This window comes from Anolis sagrei, chromosome 6, assembly GCF_037176765.1.
Source record: "Anolis sagrei isolate rAnoSag1 chromosome 6, rAnoSag1.mat, whole genome shotgun sequence".
In the NCBI taxonomy this organism is placed as follows: domain Eukaryota; kingdom Metazoa; phylum Chordata; class Lepidosauria; order Squamata; family Dactyloidae; genus Anolis; species Anolis sagrei.
Window position 1 is genome coordinate 102,734,127 of NC_090026.1, and position 16,983 is coordinate 102,751,109.

At 38.0% G+C, this 16,983-nt stretch overlaps 1 protein-coding gene across 1 annotated transcript; it reads left to right on the plus strand.

Annotated features, from left to right (window-relative positions):
- The first annotated feature begins 3,783 nt into the window (after positions 1 to 3,783).
- Positions 3,784 to 15,235, plus strand: LRRD1 (leucine rich repeats and death domain containing 1). The gene is made up of 5 exons (XM_060783441.2): positions 3,784 to 5,880; positions 6,902 to 7,100; positions 14,002 to 14,163; positions 14,698 to 14,818; positions 14,972 to 15,235. The coding sequence occupies exons 1-5, from the start codon at positions 3,784 to 3,786 to the stop codon at positions 15,150 to 15,152; spliced, it is 2,760 nt and encodes a 919-aa protein (XP_060639424.2). The 3' UTR covers positions 15,153 to 15,235.
- The last annotated feature ends 1,748 nt before the right edge of the window (positions 15,236 to 16,983 follow it).

A 16,983-nucleotide genomic window follows, 5' to 3' on the forward strand; every position in this document is an offset into this window, starting at 1 on the left:
AGGGTAAGTTTATCTTGAAGACAATTAAAATACAAACAATGCCCTGAATCTATGTAGCAGTCACAAATGCATAACCTGGAGTTACACCCTCATTACTCTTTCATATTCATGATGCTTATATACCCTTTAATTTAAAAGCTGTATATAGGGACGGTGAAAGTCTCCTAATATGCACTGCATGTCTCCTAAGATGCTGCTACAGTTGATGGCGTTGTTCAGAAATCATCTGGCTGCAGTTTCCACCCACCCATCCCCTTTCACACAAACGATTTCCAGCATGAAAGGGAACTTCCCGTTTCATTGGTGATTGCTCATGGAAGAATGTGGAAATGTCAACAGACAAACTTCATAAAAATTACATAAGAATCTTGAATACGCAGTCATGAGTGCCTAAATATGGTGCATAACTGCTAGACATATATGGTGTATATAGAGAAAATAGCTAACTTTTAATATACTAAAGCATGATCTCCAGGGGGTGTGGAGGCATTTCTACACATTTGGAGTCCCCCTAAATCCCTAGGATCAAAATTAAAATTTGCAATTGTTTTCCTCCAAAATTATTTGCCTCAAAATGTCCCAAATGCCTTCTCAGGATCCAGAAAAGCTCAGAAACATGCCTCTCAGGGTCCTTCTACAGCCCTATATCCCAGAATATCAAGGCAGAAAATCCCACATTATCTGAGCGTGGACTCAGATAACCCAGTTCAAAGCATATACTGTGGGATTTTCTGCCTTGATATCCTGGGATAAAGGGCTGTGTGGAAGAATGCTCTGCCTCAAAGAGAACGCTTAAGGATTAAAAAAAAGTTTGATTTTCAGGAATAGGGGCAGCCCTCCAAATTCACATGGAGGATTGATACACCCCCTCTCCAGTCTTCCACATTGCCCACCCTAGCTAAAAGTCAAAGGTATTCCATGCTAGTGGCTGCACTTTTTCCAGGTTTATACAACAGTAGTGATGGATGGAAGATTAAAAACTGCCAACACCAAGCAGCCTAATTTTTCAGTTTCTTCCTTCATGATCGCCTGCATAATTTTCCCTCCTTTACACAAGTGTAGTGAAAATCCTTACTACTGATGCATAAAAGTGCATAACAGCAGAATATAAATTCAATAAACCAAAAAAAAATCGCTATTGTTATTGTGGAATACACAATACATTTTAATTAAGATTGTATGTTGGAACTCCTCTGGACACTTCCCCATTATTTCTACAGCTTTAGGATAAACTGATGAGAGAGTTTTTTTCGTATCAGGAGTGATTTGAGAAACTGCAAGTTTCTTCTGGTGTGAGAGAATTGGCCGTCTGCAAGGCCGTTGCCCAGGGGACACCTGGATGTTTTGATGTTTTGCCATCCTTGTGGGCGGCTTCTCTCATGTTCCCACATGGGGAGCTGGAACTGACAGAGGGAGCTCAACCTGCTCTTCCTGGATTTGAAGCCTTGACCAGTTGGTCAGCAGTCCTGCCAGCATTAGGATTTAACCCATTGTGCCCCTGGGGGCTCCAGAGAGCTGGTAAAGAACCGGAAAGCCTGTTAGGATGTTAACAAACTGTTTTTGTACTCATAATAATAATTGTTATTATTATTTGTAACCCTCCCTGTCGCCACAGAGGGACTCAGAGAAGTTTCCAAAACAAAAGTGGCCAACATTCAATGCCATTCTGAACAAAACAAATCAAAAAGCAAATAGATAACATCAATAAAAAGTTAAATATGGTAGCTACCCCAAAATAATTAAAAATATTAAAATTCCATAATACAAATTTACATAATAAACATCTAAATACTTAAAGAGCAATAAATAATTACAGTGCAATGCTCATATACTCAATATTTCTTTTGTAGCAGCATGTACTGGATATAAACAACCAGTACTATGTTAAAACTATTGTGTCGCCATCCCAGACAAGTATGGAGAAACCTTCCATTTCCAAACTGCCAAGTCTTCATGACTGGACATGCATGCCACTACTGTCATATGCAGTAAAGATGAAGAAAAATATTTTCCTTGATTATATGACTACAAAAACAGTCATCACCTTATTAATTTGTGCAAGAGATAAAATGGATAAGCAACAGATAACGACAGTTTCTCATTATTTCTGCTACTGTGTAATTGTTTCCCAACAAGCCAGGCACTCAGACAAAAAGAAAAACAGAACAGCAACATGGAATTACAACAAATGTGTTCATATCTCAGATGATTGTACCAACTGATAATGGCATTTCAGGTGACAGCATCAAAAGAAATGTTGTCTATCAAGATAACTATCACTCTAATGCAAAACAAATGAGTAATAACTGCCAAAAAGAATCCTGCAGGGCAAACTCACAAATTGAGCAAGTGTAATCAAAATATCTGTCATACATCTAAGTCAGTGATTCTCAAGCTGGGGCCAGGACCCCTGGCCAGGGGTTGTAAGGGAGTGTCAGGGGTCACCAAAGACCATCAGAAAACACAGTATTTTCTGTTGGTCATAGAGGTTCTGTGTCCAATTCTATTGTTGGTGGGGTTCAGAATGCTATTTGATTATAGGTGAACTATCAATCCCAGCGACTACAACTCCCAAATGTCAAGGTCTATTTTCCCCACATTCCACCATTTCAGCATATTCAGTATTTGTGCCAAGTTTGATCTAGATCCAACATTGTTGGAGTCCATAGTGCTCTCTGGATGTAAGTAAACTACAACTCCCAAACGCAAGTTCAGTGCCCACCAGACCCTTCCAGTATTTTCTGTTGGTCATGGGAGTTCTGTGTGCCAAGTTTGGTTTAATTCCATCGTTGGTGGAGTTCAGAATGCTCTGAACTATAAATCCCAGTAACTACAACTCCCAAATGACAAAATCAGTCTTTGCCCCCCACCCCACCAATATCCAAATTTGGGTGTATCGGATATTTGTGTCAAATTTGGTCCAGTGAATGAAAATACATCCTGCATATCAGATATTTACATGATGTTTCATACCAGTAGCAAAATTACAGTTATGAAGTAGCAAAGAAAATAATATTATGGTTGGGGGTCACCACAACATGAGGAACTGTATTAAGGGGTTGCAGGCATTAGGAAAGTTGAGAACCACTGATCTAAGCAGAAGTAACATTCCTAGTTACTTGATGTGAGGAGTGAAATGGGCCAATCAAAACTGCTCTGGAATGGAACCTGTACTTGAATTGTAGTGGCAGTTGGGAATTCTGTTAAGCGAGATTAATTTGAGAGGAGTGTTATAATAAGCTTTTTATACAACAATTTTAAACAAAGATTCTCACTGAGCAAGAACTCTAAAACTATAATCCTACATTTATGTGAGTAGGCAACATCCAACTCATATAGTAATGAATGTAAAATTGTATTGTAAGGCTGAAATCCTAAATGCCATTTCTAAGGCATAGGCCTTGCCAGACATTGTACATCTGTGCAAAAGTCTGTGCTGTTGTTACATTTTCTAGGCAGGTATCTTGCTGCAGAATCTAGGCTTACAAACAAGGTGTTGAAACAATATTGTTAATAATACAAAGAAATAATAGACAAGACATAAAAAATATTCGCATTCTAGCCTCCCAAACATGTACTGTGTTTGTTATTTTTGAAACATAATCTCAGCAGCTTTGGACTGTAAATATTTATCTTTTGCATTACCAATTCACTAACTGTATTTGATGTCAGTTTCTTTATAATTGTCACATTGCAGTCTGTTTCACATGCTTGATTTGGTTTCTTCCATTTTTTACTTATCAAAAATTAGAACAAGCTTATGATTGAAATTTTATTTTGGAAATGTCTGGTGAAAAAGAAGAAGAACAGACCACTGATATAAATTCAGAAGGAATTATTGAAGCCTCTCCAGATGTTCCTGTAAATGGCAGAATACCATCTGTCGAAAAACTTGATGCACCTGCAAAATCTTCAAGTTCATTACATGATGGAAATCAGGGTGAAACTCAATCAAGTGCTATTTCTACTGGGATTGAAAGTGTTCCTGAACCAGGTTCAGAAATTCCTGAGCCAAACGCAACATCAGATATGGAGCAATCACAATTACCTACTGACATGACCGAGATTTCATCAACAACCAGTTTGCATAAAGAAAAGTCTGATGCATCTCAGGAAAAGCTGTCAGAAAGCTTTTTGGGGACTTCTGAAAGAGATCCAGAAAAGGAAACCTTACGTTCTGCAGAGAAACTAGAAAGCATTAAGAAGATATCAGAAATAGTGATTTCTGAAGCCAAAGATACAGAAATAATTGCTTACCTGTATGCTGAAGGATACACTGATCTTCCTTCTGAATTTTTGGAAGGGCAAGCTAGAAAAAACTTACTACATTCTATAGAGAGTGCTACAATACCCCAAAAGATATCTGCAGATATGCGGTCTGAAATGATGCTTGATGATTTCACAATTCAATTAAATGCGAAAGGACTAGCTGAAATTCCTACAGGGGTATTGGACATGAAAATGTTGACTTACTTGTACTTAAACAATAATGATATCAAAATTATACCAAAAGAGATAAAGCAGCTGACAAAACTAGAAATACTATCCATAGAAGGAAATCGGTTAACATCATTACCTCCTGAAATAGGCTTCCTTGAAAATCTTCGAACTTTAAACCTCCGACGTAACCAATTATCAGGGCTCCCAGATGAATTTTCACAACTTTCAGAACTTAAATATCTTCTGTTCAGTCACAACAACATTGAAAAATTTCCATCTGCTTTAACAACACTGAGAAGCCTGGAAATTTTAGATCTTAGTGGAAATAATGTAACTCTTATAGAGAATTTGACCAAAATGAAAAAGCTGAATGTCCTATATTTAAATGCTAATAAGATGACAATATTCCCAAAAGCTCTCTGTTGCCTTCCAAATATAAGTAAGCTCAGCTTGTCAGAAAACCAGATCCAAAGTCTACCAAAAGAAATAGAAGAACTCAAAACATTAAAAGAACTTTCACTAAACAACAACAGGCTGATATTTCTGCCGGTACAGCTTTTTCAGCTTATACAGCTAGAAAAAATTAGACTAGATTGTAACAAGTTAGAAAGCATATCAGATAAAGTAGAGAACCTGCAAAAGCTTCAGGATCTCAATCTTGCCAAAAATTTATTTCAAAACATTACTGATAATATTTCCAAATGTACTATGCTGGAACGTCTTAATCTCAGTGACAACCAATTTAAAAAGCTTCCCAATAATCTGTATAAACTAAAATATTTAAAGGAACTATACCTAAACAGAAATCAACTGATCTTATTAGATGAACACATTGCATTCAACAAAGAGCTGTCCATCTTAGAGGTGTCGGAGAATGCTTTAATGTACATCCCAGTTGAAATAAAAAGTTGTACAGAAATCATTAAGATTGACTTAAGTTGCAACAAGTTGGCCCTGTTTCCAATGGGACTGTGTGCGCTGATAGCTCTTAAACATCTAAATCTCAGTGGAAATTATATTTCAGAAATAACGACTGAAATTTCATTCATCAAATACTTGCAGTACTTAAATTTAAGCAAGAACAAATTGCCTTCCTTTTCCATACATTTGTGCACTCTTTCAAGACTAAATTACTTAGACCTAAGTCACAACCAAATAAGCAGTATTCCAACCAACGTGCAAAAAATGAAGTCTCTTCGGGTTCTGCTCTTACACCACAACAAATTTATTTTGTTTCCCAGAGAGCTATGTGCTCTAAATCAACTTAGGATACTTGATCTTTCTGAAAACAAGATACAGTTCATTCCCTCAGAGATCAAGGATTTGGAAGAACTAAAAGAATTAAATCTGTCAAACAACAATTTTGCATCTTTTCCAGTTGAAATCTGCCAAATATCATCACTGCAAAAATTAACAATGTGCCAGAAAAATGGACTCAAGGTAACATGTTACTTACAATTTATTGATCCATGTCATTCATACCATAAGTGTCTATTGGGGCTCATAAAGTAGAATGCTCTGCCAGTTAAATTATATGGGATTATATAGAGGACGGAGGTACACAACCAAGGAAGGATGGGAGACACTGTCTTAGCATCCCATTAGAATAAAAGAGTTGGAAGAGACACAAAGACCATCCTGCCCAACCCCGGCCATGCAGGAGCACACAATCAAAGCACTCCTGACAGATGGCAATTCTGCCTCTCTTTAAAAACCTCCAGAAAAGGTTTTCAAGCAGAGGCTATGCATGCTAGATATCCTGCAGGCTGTTATGCTATCAGAGAATAGCATAAAGCACATACAAGTGCACCTGGCAGTTATGATAATAAAACCAACAACAGTATTCTACAACTACTTAATGCAGGCATAAGTAAACCTTATGTCTGCATATGTCTATTCCTGTTTGCTGCAATGGTTAGAATTCTCTTCTTCCTTCTCCAGTGATCAAAGCCTGAATTTAGAGGAAGATGGCCTTCCCTTGGCTGGTAAAGTGCAGGAGGATGTAGAAGCATCTGTGTCCCTGTAGCCAGGTGTAAAGTGATTACATCAGCTGCTGAAACCAGATGATGTAAAATTCTGGCAATAGCCAGATACTTCTGCAATCCCTCCTTCTTCACTGGCTATGCTCTGTCCATGCGTACTTGCTGCTTTGTCACTGGTATGGCAATGGAAAGTTTGCCATACCAGTGACATTCTTGAAGAAAACATTGTTTACCAATAGGGCCAGCTATTGTTTCTGGAATGGGAAGGAACACCAACTTTCTAATTATCTGAGGCAGCTAAATGTTTTGGGCAATGGTTTGATTGACTTACTTGGTGGTGTAGATGTTTTATCTTAAAATTCCATTCTTCATGCATATATACTACAGATCCAGATCTAACTGGGTTTTGGGTCTTGGCATAAGTAATGTCCATGTATAAATATTTAATGCTGTAACTATTTTGCTCTTTGTATCCTCAGTTAAAATCACTTCCAGAAGAGATATCAAAATTTCTGGTCCTCAAAGAACTAGATATATCTTATAATGAATTACAAGAAATGCCAAAAAGTATAGGGGAAATCAAAACTTTGGTCACTTTAATAGCAAACAACAATTGCTTTCAAAAGCTTCCATCGAGTTTTTCATCACTCCGTAATTTACAGCACCTGAATCTCAAAGGTAAGTAATATGCGAAACATCACAGGGAAATTCAGACATAAAAGTAATGCATATCTTATGAAGTGATTGTGCAGAAATAAGTATCAGCAAGTAGTGAGTAGACATAAAAATTCTGTATTTGGAACAGAAAGCAGCATCATGATTCCACTGCTATAATGTTTCCCCAGAACATTATAGCAGTGTTCTGTAGATGAACACAGAGATGTACAGAAGACAGAAGGGTTGGTGAAAGATGATTGCTTACCTGTAACCGTGTTTCTTCAAGTGGTCATCTATTACATTCATGAGTTACTCTGTACCTGTACAGACTACCTTCGGAAACTAGAGCTAGATCTTTCTGACTGAGTACACAGATAACCACTTAAAGAACCGTAGTTATAGGTAAGCAACTTGTTTTACCCTTTTTATGGTCTTTGGGATCTAATGTTTGTTGAGGAAGGATTCAAAGCCTTGATGTCATCAAATAGCTCAAGAAAGCTGAGATGGACATATTTTCTTAAACAGACTGGTTTATGGCATCAGCAAATCCCCTGTTCTGTATGTTCTCTGATAGCTAGTTTCCATGTGAACTTCTCTGGCCTATGTTTCAGTCCATCAGAATAGAAACTGATGGAAGAGCTGAAACAGGCAGTATCCTCAGGTCAACATCAGGTGCCATTACTGCACCTCACTCTTTTCAACAAGACAAAGATCTATGGGCAGGCTTGGACCTTTTCTGAGAAGATGACTGTAAAGAAGTCTTTATCCCACTGAATGCCACCAATAAAAAGTAAAGACGTGGTGTTAATCCCACCAAATGGGATTACCAAAAATGTAAGGAAGTTCCTAGACTGCTGTTAATTAAACTGCCACCAATATGTTTAGAGACGCTGGTCTTAAAGTCTCTGTTTATCCCTATTTGCGTTGTGAGGTAACTTTGGTAGAGTGGAATGCACCGAACATAAAATCAATGGAGGAGGCAGGTTTAAAATAACAAAGAGAACAAGTTTATTATTAACAAAGCGTAATTGTTGCAATATTGAGATGTTGAACTTGGCACATGCTTGATGGTTACAATATGGCTTAGCTGAGATACATTCAGGCTTCTGATGTTACAATCTTATAAACTCCTTCTTCAGTGAAGTGCTTTATTATTTCAGTGTTCCTAATTGTGAATATTCACACTGTTTGTCCTATACCGGATCAAACCACTGATCTCCAGTCTTCCACTACTGGCGATCCTAAAACCCCCTCTGTTAGATTCTTTTTAACTCAAGCAATCTAACGAGGTTTCACCTTCAGCTCCTTTGCTGAAGAAATATTCACAAATACTAAGAACTAACTGAATCTACACTACTTCACACCACAGAGCCCTAACTGACTCTGCCCTCTTCTCAGGGTCTCATCCTCCTGACTAAACTACTTTTCCAGAGTCCAATCTGACACTACTCCTCCTCTCAGGGTCTCATCCTCCTGACTGAAAATTAACTGTCACTTTCAAACCTTTTTCTCCTTAAGCTCCGCCCACCTCCTCTGCTGCCTTGTCACCATGGCAACCTATCTCTCACAGCTAGGCCATGGCCACCAATGAAATACATAAATACAGATTCAAACACATTATAAATAACACTTTATAATAAACATATCTCTACACCTTTCCCCCCAGAAAAATTATTTTTGGACCATTCTCAATCCTAGAATGGCAAAAATAATTCCACATATCATTCAACAATATATACATATACAACAATTCTGAAAGGGAAACATATTATGGTTAAATACATTTCAATTACACATACATACAAACCTTTAACCTATGGAATCCTAGATAAGGCGCCCGCAACTAAATTTCGTTTACCTGAAACATGTTTAATTTCAAATATAAAATCCTGTAAACACAAACTCCATCTTAACAATTTGTTATTCGTACCTTTCACATTATCTAACCATTTTCATTTGTTGACATACTACATTCATCAGAATGCCATTTTTTACTTAAAACTTCCACAACCTCTCTACGCTGTGGTTGGGACAATTCTATGTTCATATCTACCCGATCTAAATTTTTGTATTGTTCACGATCACCCTCCCAAAAAGAAAAGGGACCGGATTCCTCTTCCGAAACAACAAAACATACATTCGCAGATCTTACAACATAAGGCTTTAACATGTTTACATGGACTCTTCTTTCTACATTGGAATGTTCATCAAAAATATCATAGTTTATGTGGTTGTGCTTTCTGATGATCTTCCAGGGTCCAGACCAATCCAATTGAAGTTTGTTGGTTTTGTTGGGAGATAAAAATAAAACTTCATCTCTGATGTTGAAGATCTTTGGTTTAGCAGTAGAGTCATAATAGTCTTTTTGTCTCTGCTGAGCCGCAAGTAAATGTTCTTGAGCAATGTCTCTAGCTAGCTGCATTGTTGCTTGAAGATCTTTTAAATATTCCGACACTGGAACTGGATCTGTCGCCGGACTTTCTTCCCAATATTCTCTTATCAGATCCAATGGACCACGAGCTTTCCTTCCATATAGCAATTCAAATGGACTGTAGCCAGTACTGTCATGAGGGACGGTCCTGTAGGCGAATAACAGTTGTTGCAATTTGACATCCCAGTCGTATGGCTTCTCTTGACTGTAAGACTTTATCATTTTGACTAAAGTCTTGTTCATATTTTCAACTAGTCCATTTGTCTGTGGATGATAAGCTGTTGAAGTCAGGTGTCTAATACCACATAACTCAAGCAATTTCGACATAAGCCTGGAAGTGAATTGGGTTCCCAAATCCGAAACCAATTCTCTAGGATAACCAGTTCTTCCCCAAATGGATAACAGGGCATTTGCAATTGTTGTTGTCTCGATGTTAGTCAGAGCTACAGCCTCTGGATATCTTGTGGCGTAGTCAATCATGGTTAAAATGTATCGGTAACCACGTCTGCTTGGTTTACAAAGAGGACCCACTATGTCAATGCCTACTCTGTAAAATGGTTCTCCAATTATTGGCATAGGGATCATAGGAGCTTTAACTTTATCCCTTCCAGTACTCAATCTCTGGCAGATGTCACAAGACTGGCAAAACTCTTTGATCCTCTGGAACATGCCAGGCCAATAAAAGTTCTTAGTAATTCTTTTTGTGGTTTTCCTCACACCCAAATGTCCACCTTGAGGGTTTTCGTGTGCCACCCTCATCAGCTGTTCTCTAAAACTTTGAGGCACTACAATTTGACTACATGTTACTGATCCTTCTGTCGAGTTCACACTTCTGGTTTCTCTATATAAGACACCATTCTTTAACACAAACTCGGAGGGCTGTTCTTTTGCCGATACTGTGGGGTTTTGAGCTAAAGCGAATAGAGGTTTAAGAGAAACATCGGCTCCTTGTTCCTGCCGAATCTCTTCAACTCCTCCCGTCCTCTTAACAAGCTCAGCCACTGTAGCGCTGGTTTCTGGACTCTCATCCCCATCCTGTTGTATGGCAAAACACATGGCTTTTTGTTCAGGGCTTTCGTTGTTACATTCTTTCTCCTCACACGCCATCCTCCAGCTCTCAATCTTCTTAGCCAAATCATTTCCAATTAAACATTTGTATGGTATGTCAGGACTGACTGCAAAATCCCACATACCCTTCTATCCTTCATATTCTATTGGCAAAGTCACCACTGCTGTTGGTATCGCAGGTCCTAAACCTTTTAATCTTATTTCAGAGGTTGGCTGTTGAAATTTCTGAGGTATTATTTCGGGATGCACTATACACACTTCGGAGCCTGTATCTCTAAGTCCTTTCCTGTCTTTGTTATCAATAGAAATGGTTTCTAAGTAATCCTTAGATGGGCTGCCTGACAAGATGAACAAACATTGTTTCTCTTGAGGCTCTGAGCCTGAACTCTCCTTTGACACAGTATCTGATTCTGTCTTTGGTGTTTCTTTCACTTTAGTCACAAAGAGGGTTGTTTTCTCTTTCCTTAACAGGGGACATTGATACTTTATATGGTTCCATTCTCCACATTGAAAGCATCGTCTTTTTACCTCAGGAGCAGTTTGTCTTGTTACACTCTGCCTCCTATAGATGGTGTTCTCTAAGTCAGAGCCCTTTTCTTGCTGTGGGCGCGTTTGTTGTGGATAAAATGGCTGCCTGTTTGTTCTTTTGTCACTTGGCAGATCTTCCCTTTTGAATCCTTCTTTTAAGGTTGTTATTTGATCTGCCATAACCGCTGCCTCTACAATAGTGGATGGCTTGCGATCTTGAATCACCCAGCGAATATCATAAGGCACTAACTGAAAAAACTGTTCCAGCTTTAAAAGTTCCCTCAGCTGTTGATAATCTTCCACCTCAGACGTCTTTATCCAACTATCGAACAGTTGAGACAAACTAGAGGCCACCTGAGCAAAACTTTGTGTTTTATCTTTCTTTAATGTCCTGAACTTAAATCTGTAATATTCAGGAGTCAATCTAAACTCTTGTTGAATCTGTTTCTTAAACAGATCATAGTCTCCATAAGACTCTTCAGGCATCTGTCCATAAATCTGCAAAAGTTTCCCACTTATCTGTGGCCTAAGGTATGTCATCCATTTTTCCTTAGGCACCCCAAAATCTCGACAACATATCTCAAAAGATATAAGAAATTTCTCTGCATCATCGCCCTTGGTAAATTTAGGGAATTTCTTCATCAAATCTGGGGTATCCACTCCAGATCTCCCTTCCTGGACATCACTGGATGTTTGAGACAAAGCCAATCTTTGTTTCTCTAGCTCAAACTCCATTCTCTTCAATTCTAACTCCTGTTCTCTCTCTCTTTGTCTTTCCTCCATCTCTAGTTATCTCTATTTTTGTTTTGCCTCCATCTCCAGTTCTCTCTCTCTTTGTCTTTCTTTTGCCTCTATTTCCAATCGTTTCATCTCTAACTTGTACTTAAAAGCCATTTCTGACATAGGCACTGGCTCTGTCTCTGCCTCAGAGCTCGAACTTTCCTCTTGGTCTCCCTCTCTTTCCTCAGCCAGCTTTCTCTGCCGCCTGGTAGCCATGTTTTCAACAACTTTTACCTCACAACTTATTCCTAAATTAAACTTAAGGCACTCGATCAGTTGTTACACGAATCCCGTCGTCTGCCACCAAAAATATGTAAAGAAGTCTTTATCCCACTGAATGCCACCAATAAAAAGTAAAGACGTGGTGTTAATCCCACCAAATGGGATTACCAAAAATGTAAGGAAGTTCCTAGACTGCTATTAATTAAACTGCCACCAATATGTTTAGAGACGCTGGTCTTAAAGTCTCTGTTTATCCCTATTTGCGTTGTGAGGTAACTTTGGTAGAGTGGAATGCACCGAACATAAAATCAATGGAGGAGGCAGGTTTAAAATAACAAAGAGAACAAGTTTATTATTAACAAAGTGTAATTGTTGCAATATTGAGATGTTGAACTTGGCACATGCTTGATGGTTACAATATGGCTTAGCTGAGATACATTCAGGCTTCTGATGTTACAATCTTATAAACTCCTTCTTCAGTGAAGTGCTTTATTATTTCAGTGTTCCTAATTGTGAATATTCACACTGTTTGTCCTATACCGGATCAAACCACTGATCTCCAGTCTTCCACTACTGGCGATCCTAAAACCCCCTCTGTTAGATTCTTTTTAACTCAAGCAATCTAACGAGGTTTCACCTTCAGCTCCTTTGCTGAAGAAATATTCACAAATACTAAGAACTAACTGAATCTACACTACTTCACACCACAGAGCCCTAACTGACTCTGCCCTCTTCTCAGGGTCTCATCCTCCTGACTAAACTACTTTTCCAGAGTCCAATCTGACTCTGCTCTTCCTCTCAGGGTCTCATCCTCCTGACTGAAAATTAACTGTCACTTTCAAACCTTTTTCTCCTTAAGCTCCGCCCACCTCCTCTGCTGCCTTGTCACCATGGCAACCTATCTCTCACAGCTAGGCCATGGCCACCAATGAAATACATAAATACAGATTCAAACACATTATAAATAACACTTTATAATAAACATATCTCTACAATGACAGATTGTACAGGGGGGGAAAAACATCGGCAGACTTCTTAGGAATCAAAGAATCACCAGAAGTCTTTGGGAGCACCAAAGAGTTTAGAGGGAGCCTGCATGGATTTGAACAGTACCAGTGATTTTGAAAGGAGTCAGATTTAATTCAAAGCTGATAGCACTGAGGTTCCCTGATGAGTGAGATACAATACAGTAGGTAGCAAAACTGATAGTGCTAAAGCAAGTGCAGCAATGCCCATGATAGAGGCCATAAAAAGTGCCCAGTTTTGGATAGTGAGAAAAGCTGTATTCATAGCAGATTCCCAGAGCAGGACTTTATAACACTAAACCCTGGTCTGAAGGGCCTGGTGGGAAAAAGCTTGAGAATGAGATGTCTTATCCATCAATGTGGGCCTCCTCTAAGTGAAGTAGGTACTTAGCATGGCTGCCCATCTATGGATCTTCTCTACATGGGAGACATATATCTTAAAAGGATGCTGTTGGTGTCATAAACCAGAGAAACCTCAAGTAAGTAACAAGTAAAAAAAGAGTCACAAATGTACAAGGTTCCCTCCAATGCATCTACATTGAGGAGAAAGTGAATTAGGAGGTTTGATGAGGAAATGTATTGAGGATATGCAGTACAGGGGACCTTCTGATAAAGAGATCCAGTTCTAAAAGATTCTGAAGTTAGTTTGCGGAGGTGATGATAATTTCATGTGTGAGTCACAGAGACCACAAAGAAGAACAATAATAACTTCAAAGAGAAAATGTTCACTTCAAATGTTGCAATTTTTCATGTTATCTGCATTTGAAATGTATTTTATATTACTTTACTTATATACAGTCTTTCAGTTGCTTCCTCAAGAAAAATTCCTTTCACAGAAGCACCAAACATACATATTTTGTTTTGTTAGAAAATGAGATACAACATTTGCCTAGTGATATGCATCTCCTCCTGGGGCTGAAGGATATAAATTTTGATGGAAACACTTTGATCAGACCTCCCACAGAAGTCTGTAAAGGAAAACAACTGATTCCAATAACACACTACATACGAAGTGCTGATGAAAGAGATGGTAAGTTTCTAATCAATTTCTTGCAGCATCACTAATTATTTCACAAAATTGAACACCTAACATAATTAAAAAAACTATAATGTATTCATGTCACCTGAATTTTTAAAAGTTGAGAAGCTTTCTTCATGCACCTAACTCTTGTTCTTTGATGAATCTATTCTTACCATGTTTACATTGCCTTCCTTCACATTCCTCAAATGCAAAATACTGTTTCCTTTGACCATCTGAAGTCTTCCAGTACTAAGTCTATAGTGGAGCGGAGTGTTATTAACAATGTGATATCCGTAATTGTTAGCTACTATCTAAACATTTTCAGTTACACCAGCATTATAGTATCTAGTTTTCTATCTAGTGCATTGATGAAAGAATACAACTTGACTAAGATCAATTTTCAACCAAAGAAAGTTGTCTAAAAGATTTCTGCTGAAGTTACCATCAGTCCTTAAAAGAACTTTAGTATTATATTTAGACTGAGCTCAATAGCATGATATACTAAACTACAGCTCCATAACACAATCAATGTGTTTATTCTAGAAAAGATCTTGGAGAAAGTATTGAAAACAATTGCTACCAATGTTCCCTTCGAACATTTTGAGTTTTTTTGTGAAAAGCTGCAGATCCAGAGTTCTACCATCAAATCTATTGAAAACAACAAGTTAGTATATAATGTGTTTTTCTTTAGAAGTGTTGCATTTTCTTTTAATTCAACACCTTCCTAGATATTTTGTGGTTTCACAGATTTATCTCTTTGTAGTTTAATTTACCTGGAGTTGGACAGTAATTTTCCTCTGTATACTTCTGTTATTAGGGGTCTTTCTTTAGAAGAGAAAGTGACTGAGGCATTGAACCTCTGGAAAACTGCACACCCAGAACTGACCGCAGAGGACAAAACAGTCCAATTGATTAGAATACTCACCATGGCTGGACTGTATTACTTGACCAACAGAGTCAAAGCTGTAAAACTCTGTTCAAGAATTGTAAAGTTCTGAAAAGTAAATAACATTTGTATTTCACATCAAGATTTTTTCTCAGGTGAAGAGAGGGGTGCATGCAAGCAAGATGAGTAAAATTAATGTATCAGAACTTAATATGTGTTACTTAAAAATATGGATTAATATGCGTTACTTTTTTTCCTTTAAAAAAGTAGGCTGTGATTTCTAACCAAGCGTTTTTTATAAATTCAGCCTTGAGGCAGAAAAGGCATAATTGAGAAAACTGAGTGGAGTTACATAAAATTCTTTAGTTGATTCCACTGGGTCATTCTTAGGACCCAAGTATAATTTTAAGACTCTATTACAACCACTTCTAAACCACACTTAGTATTTGTTTTGTTTTCTCTTTCTTTATATTATATTTATGCACAATAAAAATCCAATCCCTTCTTCATGCATATTATCTCATTATTTATAGAGATAGAGCAGCCTGGCAGGTGTGGATGGAATATATTCTGCATATATCTTAGGGCTGTAGATCTTAGTGACAACAGCACAATCTCTAATAGTTTCTGAAATTACTTTTAATGCATTGTCTGGTCCACTCTCTTTGTTACCTAGACACAAAGGACCCTGGACTGCATCAAAACAATCAATTCTAGTGAAAGGCCAGGTCAGCAACTCAGTGTTCAAAATATGTTGGTCTCCTTAACACTGTTTCTCTGACAATTTCCAGCAAATTTAAATAAACCTGAATAATGTGACCTAGGGAAAGAGAATTCATTGTTGCTGTGTGCCTCTTAAGTCACTTCTAACCTATGGCCATCTTAAGAGAGGCTTTTCTTGGCAAGATTTGTTCAGAAGAGGGTTGCTATTCCCCTCCTCTTAGGCTGAGATTGCAACTTGCCCCAATGTCACCATGGGTTTCATGACTTGAGCAGATTGTGATCTCCAGATTCGTAGCTCAATGATTTAATTACTACATCATATTGGCTCTCCTAATTGTCCATTTATATAATCAAACATGATCCGAATTAAACATATTCCCCTCAAGATAATGAGGGTGGAGACTGGACTATGTACCTTTGGACAGTTAGAGTCAAGTAAAATACTTCGCTTTCAATTTTCTTAAAATTGATTGGAATGAAATCTTTCAGTGGATATGAGGCCTCTTGCGAAATTACGCACTAGATCGTTTCTAAAAGTGGTGTGTTCATATGTGCTTTGAAGTCACAATCCCATGAATTTCATTGTAGTTTCTTAGGCAAGGAGATGTTTTTGCCAGTTCCTTCCTCTGAAATATAACCTGAAACAGGGCTTTTTAAACTGTCCCCACCTGTGACACTTTCAACTTGAGAAAATTTTATGTGGCCCCAGGTATATTAAAAAAGGTATAAAAATCAAGCATTACTGATAACAAATCAGCTTTTGCAAGGCTTGCTAAACAGGTTGATGTTCCTTATTATGAAGTACAGGTAAAGCATGTTCTGCAGTCCACTGGAAACACTACAGGTTTTTGCTAACAGATTGGTGAAAATGGGTTTGATCAGGTTTCCCATGACTTGATCAGGCAAGCACTTATGGTCACATGGAATACCAGAAGACTGTGTAACATGGATGAAGCTACTATACAATAATACAACAAATATGGTCTGCTGCCCTGCAAGGATTTTACCACCTTTCAGTGTCACTGTTTTACCACCTTTCAGTGTCACAGTGTAACTGTTGGCATCAGGGATCAGTACTCTCACCATTACTATTCATACTTTGTGCTACATTGTGCTACAACAGATTTACAGACTATGCATCCCTGGACACTCCTATATGCAGATGATATAGCATTCCTACCAGCTGGTAGGAATGGTGGGAGTTGAAGTGCAAAACACCC

Bases quoted from the DNA above. Each gene is read 5' to 3' on its own strand.
- LRRD1 (XM_060783441.2), top strand. From the start codon at position 3,784: ATGTCTGGTGAAAAAGAAGAAGAACAGACCACTGATATAAATTCAGAA. The intron at 5,881-6,901 runs GTAACATGTTAC...TTGTATCCTCAG, and splicing joins GCCAGAAAAATGGACTCAAG to TTAAAATCACTTCCAGAAGA. The intron at 14,164-14,697 runs GTAAGTTTCTAA...TGTTTATTCTAG, and splicing joins AAGTGCTGATGAAAGAGATG to AAAAGATCTTGGAGAAAGTA.